This window comes from Phragmites australis, chromosome 13 (assembly GCF_958298935.1).
Source record: "Phragmites australis chromosome 13, lpPhrAust1.1, whole genome shotgun sequence".
In the NCBI taxonomy this organism is placed as follows: Eukaryota; Viridiplantae; Streptophyta; class Magnoliopsida; order Poales; family Poaceae; genus Phragmites; species Phragmites australis.
The window spans coordinates 18099272-18105087 of NC_084933.1; the positions used below are offsets into that span (position 1 = coordinate 18099272).

Consider the following 5816-nt stretch of genomic DNA (forward strand, 5'->3'; position numbering starts at 1 on the left):
TTTTTAATTTTTTAAAAACTAGCTTTTCTGCTGTTTGTTTGGTTAAACTTCTAGCTTGTAAAAAAAAAAACAGAAAAAATCCAACCCGACAGCACCTAAGTTTCACGGCCAGTGGTCATATCTGATCGTTGCACGCTCGAGCTGTTGTGTTTGACCCACAGGGCCACGTAGTGGTTGTTCACGTCTGTTGGCGCTGTGCCAGAACGTCTGTTCTACGACGTGGTTTGATTTGATCGGAGAAGCGAGCTGCATAGCCGTGTGAGTGAATGGCAGGCCAGGCCAGCAGAGTCAAAACGTTCTTTTTTATTGCTTCTTTGTTTCCCCCTGTTTAGGCATCTCAGCCGAACTCTGTATATTTTTTTTCTCTTCCACTGCCTAATATGAAAAGGCAGAGCACCTATCAGTTTTTGCCTAAAAGAGAACGTTTGAATTGCAATCGTAAGAAGCGACGCACTGTTTTGGACTTTTGGTTCGTACATCGTAAGACCGTTCTGGTCGACAATAAAACCTCAGCGGGATGAAAATCAGAAAGTCCCTGCGAATCAGTCGTGTGGAACAAAGGTTGCAAACTTGTCACCCGGCCGAACAGTCGGAGAACGTTTAAACAAAATTCATTTGCATTGCCATGGTGACACTAATATATTACATAATATATCAAAATTGAGGTCATATGATATGTCTCAGCGTCTTCACATCCTGCGACTTCACAGTTGTACCGGCAGGGAGTTGAATAACAATCTTGGCTTTGCTACATTGACTAATCTCACTTTAGGCAGGTACATAACCACACCAAAAAAAGCTTAATGATACGATGTACACCGGCAACTCAGAAAACATGATAGAACGGGGTACATCTTTCTCGCAATAATGACCGGAACTGATTGACTCATTTTCTTCACTCAGTCAGCCAGTCAACAGATGCTACCGCAGCCATTTGGACACAAAACTGCAATCTCATGATAAAGATCGACTAGCCATTAATTTGGGGGAATATTTGTGATATCTTCATGAAAACATCCATGACCTAACAGAATGAGACATCAGATCAGAAAGTGGAGCTGGGTGTAACATAATGTATGTTTAATTTAAATGATAAAGTGTCAACAGGGTCAAAACATACCTCTTTGTCATTTTGATATTTTACAATGTTAAGAGGGTTCTGCGAGCACTGCATCAAGATGACACCATGTCAGAAGAATCAAATAACTAAGCAGTAATGGGAGAATTTATACAGGATCTTACATCCATGATGGCTGTTTGGATTTTTGGATTCTGGAATGCAACAGCAACTTCTGGGTTTGCCATGATCTTAGATACTACTTCCTCCGGAGTCATGCCAACTTGAGCTGTACAAGCAATCAAAGAGTTTAGGAGTTCATATCTTGATTTTAAGTAACCCATGCTTTAATTGGGTAACTAATGAAACAAAATTGCAATAAATGACTTCTGGTAAACAATAGAAAATTGATACTAAAGAATGGATTCTTAACGAAAATAAATTCAACTAGTTCCACTACCTTCCAAGCATGAAAAGAACACAATAGAAGCATGTGCAAAAACCATGCTAGGTTTTAGAACCAGAAAGTAACAAGGGTATTAAAAGAACATCGGATCCTCAATATGACATCACTCCAGCCCAAAATTTGTGTCAGCTTCCAACATGCTCACATGTACATACTTATATTGAAGGACGAAGATAATTACCATGTTATTCAGAATATTCATTTACACATGAACAATGAAACAAAAGCAACACATGAGAGGAGAGGTCAGGGGGATTTCCTGCATAATTCACCGTTCCAAACAGAACCTAAGTAATGTGGAAAGCATCTAACTTACTCACCAAACTGCTGCCTCACTTCTGGACTGCTAAGGTCAAAGTTCTTCAAGTGATCGAGCATGCGGTTGTCCCATTGATCAGGAGAACCACCCATGTTATTTCTGTTAATAGGCAAAACATTAGTATAAAAAGGCCAGGGAACAATTTTGCACTATTTTAATTCATATATTGCTACTTATTAGCTCCACTGCACACTGCAGTGGGCATGATAACCAGTATGTCCATGGGCCTGGGTGTAAGTTTTGGGATAACATAGCAGGAGTTGGTTAACCCCTCAGATATCTGGCATGATCCTACAGCCTTCTACCATCCCATGGCATCATTATTCAAGATTAATATCACATGGGCTAATGGGTTCATCTTTGTGACAGTTGAACTGCTTCCTGCCAGGTTACACTTTAATTACAAAAACATGCAAACTTCAACAATGCGATATCCAAGTTATAAAGGTAAAATAATAAACTGATGCACATACGAAGGGGGGGGTGCAAATAGATGTATTACAGCATATCCTGTAGTTGTTGGCGGTACATTGGATTCTGAAGCATCCCTGGAAAATAAGATTTACACACATCACTATTTAAAATAGAAAATAAATTCCAGTTATGTGATATGAAGTGTTTAAATAAGTAATCAAGGGCGTACACTTGAATGAATCTGGGTTCCTCATCTCTTCTGGCAAGTAGCTGCAACATGTGAAGAGATCAGCAACCTTTTTTTCCGAAGTACTTGGAAGGAAAAGAGAGTTCTTAATTTATTCTTAGTTTTCTGTGATACAAGAATTAGTAACTTCAGAACTATTGAAATTGATTTGGCAGGCTGCCCATTACGTGGGAGGCCTAGCAACACGAGTCATGACCACTTCATTCCCAACACATAACAAGCAAGAATTGGATCACCAACAAAATGATATTAAGTTACTCAGTGGTACTGTTCATTACTTCGGACTTAGGAGGCCTTGCTGCATGATTCAATCATCCCCAACACATAACAAGCAAGAACTGCAACACTGACAAACTTCTAGAGCCATTCCATCTTACGCAACAGTGCATGCGGTAGTTTAAAGCAATTAATTGATGATAATCAATATTTCACTGAACTATTACAATTTACAACCAAATAAACCCAATTCCTGTGGAAGTAGATGTTTTTAATAGAATCAAAGGTAAAAATAGCAAAGTTCAGGTAGGTGGCAAACTTACGGAAAAACCATTTTCTGCACAGCTGGATCTTCCATCATTTTCTCGATTGTCTCAATGGATAGCATAGGTCCCGTATTACCTATAACATAATCAGTTCAGGGCGATTATCCACATAAACCAGGAAACAACGCATAAAAGGAACACTAACATCATTTTAAGAAAAATACTGAGACAAATAAAAATCATGTATCTATATATATATTTTTTTGTAATTGCTTACTAGATTCAGTTGGCCCGCGAGAAGCATCCTCGTTCGGCTTAAAAGCCTCTCCATTTGTGGGAACCTTTGAGAATCATAGAATGTATTAAATACTATGGGTTTTGCAGGAAGCTTATTACGAAGCTTTGTAACATAACTTACTTTTTGCTCAGTATCCTCCTTACTTACACTGTCTGTACTATCAGGTTTCACATCAACTGTCTCCAGTGAAGATTGGAGGTTCTTTTGCTGCAAATCTTCAGGAGAAACATCAACAAATGCTGCATACAATTTGTTACGATAGTCACAACGAGATACAGATGCCAAATATATGACGAAAATGAAGTTAAGCATGGCGAAACGCAGCAGCACAGTCAATGGGCGGTGTGCTTTTTTATTCCCTGGTATTGTGCTAGAAGAGGGGCAAGAAATACAATCACAAAAAAACACAATAAATACACAACATATAAATTGGGTATGCTCTGGCACACAGAAAGACCCAACCTTCCATTCAAGGATAGTTGGAGGAAAGGAAATCTATGGATATAAAGGTCAATACCAAATTTCTTGGCAGGCTTTGATGTTTCAGCCACGTCCGCCTCTTTTGGAGTTCCAATGGCTTCCACTTCAGTAGCTGAAACATCAACAGTTGCACCCTGTGGGGAGGTATCTTTCTTTGTTTCGGAGTATGGGTAACCGCTTGGGGCAGTGGGAGCTGCCTGTGGTGGCATGGCAAATGGGAAAGGCGAGTTGGAGCCGAAAGTGTTTGGTGGTGCCTGGGTCATCATTGACTTAAATGCTTGTTGCATGGCATATTTCTGCAACAGATTTAGCAACAAGTGAAATAATCAGCAAGCAAATGGATGCATCTCACGTACAGACAAATTCAAACAATGCAACTATTAGACAGACAAAAACAGTAAAAGGGAACAACAAATGATAGTAATTGCAGGTTGCAGCAACAGTATAAAATTTGAAGGAACATGGGATACAGAAAATAAACCACCTGTCAAATTACTCCAACCTTCATAGGACTACATACTATGCTTCGACTGCTAAAATAATAAAACACAAAGCTCTGAAATGGCAAGACAATTACTGATACAGTATAGATGCACTGGAAGACTAAGCAGGTGTAAGCACAAAAAGTCTAAAGGAAAAGCCTCCCTGATTCAAGCCCCACCATGCACAGATACATACCGTTTGAGGACATAGAAACAGAGAATAGCTGTGAGCTCACCTTTACCATTGAAGAGACCTGATATATCAACCACCAAGTGTTAAGTTACAAACAGAAGATATACAGAACAGCACGATATAACATAACAGGCATTGGGATTCACACCGTGGAAAACGCCACAGACAATGCTACACCGACTCCGATCCAGAAAACAGGCGAACCGCTGCAGAGATTTTACAACACGCTATCACACAAAGGTAAAGTCGATAATGGCATACAAGACAAAACAAGGAAACAAACTCACATATATGACGACGGGGGAGGCAGGGTACCAGTTCCGGTCGACATATTTTCACTGCTGGTCGAAGACGACATGCTTGCCAAGCCCTTTGAGCTCAATCCCTCCAAAACTGATGTAAGGAACAATTTTTCGAAAAAAAGAATCAGAACATCGGAGGTGCTACTGAAAAAGAATCCTTCCAAAATGGGGCTATCCTAAGCTGACGAAACATTCTCTACACATCAGTTACTCCTACTTTACAATCCCTACTCCTCAGGTACTCCCAGGGACGGAGCATTGTTGTGGCCAGGGGGGCGTGTTTTGTAGTGTATTTTCTGCATTTTGTAGTGTATTTTGGGTCCAATCTCACATATTTCATTGATTCGCCCCTCTATGACCTAGTAGGAACCCATTTAGCTTTACCTCCCCCTCTGAATTTCGGTCCAAGCTCCGCCACTGAGTACTCCTATGTACAGACATGCTAAATTATGGGAATTTCCGTTGAGGAAGCATAGAACGTCTAATTTCTAAGGATACTGCACTCAGTTCTCCAAACGAAGAACATGCACGGATTTAGTCGATATATATATATAGGGAGACGTACAAAACGGAACAATCCGACAAAAACTACAACCCCAGCACTTGAAGACATTCAAAGCGCGAGCTTCCTCTGCTCAACGCCAAGTTCACAGTACGCCTCGCTCGCAGAACACTGAACAGCGCGCAATTAGGGAAGGGAGGCATCCGAATAACCAAGTCCCCTCACCGTTCCTGGATCCGCGAGCCGCCGTCGCCGCGGCGACGACGAGCTTCGTCCTCCTGGGTCCCCTCCGCCCGACGCCGGCGGGGAGAGGCAGCGAGGGGCGGCGGCCGCGGGCGGCGGAGAGGAGGGAGAGGCGCGGGGACGCGGAGCACGAGGAGGCGAGGACGAGGCTCTCCATGGACCCTAGCCCTAGCCCCTGCGTGAGGTTCTGAGGTCTCTCTCGCTAGCTTTCCCTAGGGTTTTTTGGTCGCGTGTCGCCGTGGCGGCGAGGCGTCGGGCTCCTTTTTACCCGTGCGGTGAGATATCGACTCGGGCCAGGGAGAGAGCGAGGGGATGGCGACGAAACCAAAGC

The 5816-nt window shown here is 42.2% G+C and overlaps 1 protein-coding gene across 2 annotated transcripts; it reads right to left on the reverse strand.

Annotated features, from left to right (window-relative positions):
* Positions 1–595: 595 nt before the first annotated feature.
* LOC133888233 (protein TIC 40, chloroplastic-like) lies at positions 596–5816 on the reverse strand. 2 transcript variants are annotated; one of them, XM_062328395.1, is made up of 14 exons: positions 5468–5816; positions 4726–4831; positions 4587–4644; positions 4482–4499; positions 3801–4059; positions 3431–3522; positions 3263–3326; positions 3043–3121; positions 2486–2526; positions 2345–2390; positions 1844–1941; positions 1243–1346; positions 1121–1168; positions 596–1024 (listed from the first exon to the last, which is right to left on the reverse strand). In XM_062328395.1, exons 1-14 carry the CDS (start codon positions 5640–5642, stop codon positions 971–973), a joined length of 1242 nt encoding a protein of 413 aa, XP_062184379.1. In that variant the 5' UTR covers positions 5643–5816; the 3' UTR covers positions 596–970. The 2 variants fall into 2 exon arrangements, with proteins under 2 accessions (XP_062184379.1, XP_062184378.1); XM_062328394.1 differs by having other exon boundaries at positions 3404–3522; positions 5468–5814.

Coding starts and splice junctions, on each gene's coding strand:
- LOC133888233 (XM_062328394.1), bottom strand. CDS start 5,642: ATGGAGAGCCTCGTCCTCGCCTCCTCGTGCTCCGCGTCCCCGCGCCTC. Junction 3,122..3,262: donor TCGCGGGCCAACTGAATCTA/GTAAGCAATTAC, acceptor ATTATGTTATAG/GTAATACGGGACCTATGCTA. Junction 1,169..1,242: donor TCCAAACAGCCATCATGGAT/GTAAGATCCTGT, acceptor ATCTTGATGCAG/TGCTCGCAGAACCCTCTTAA.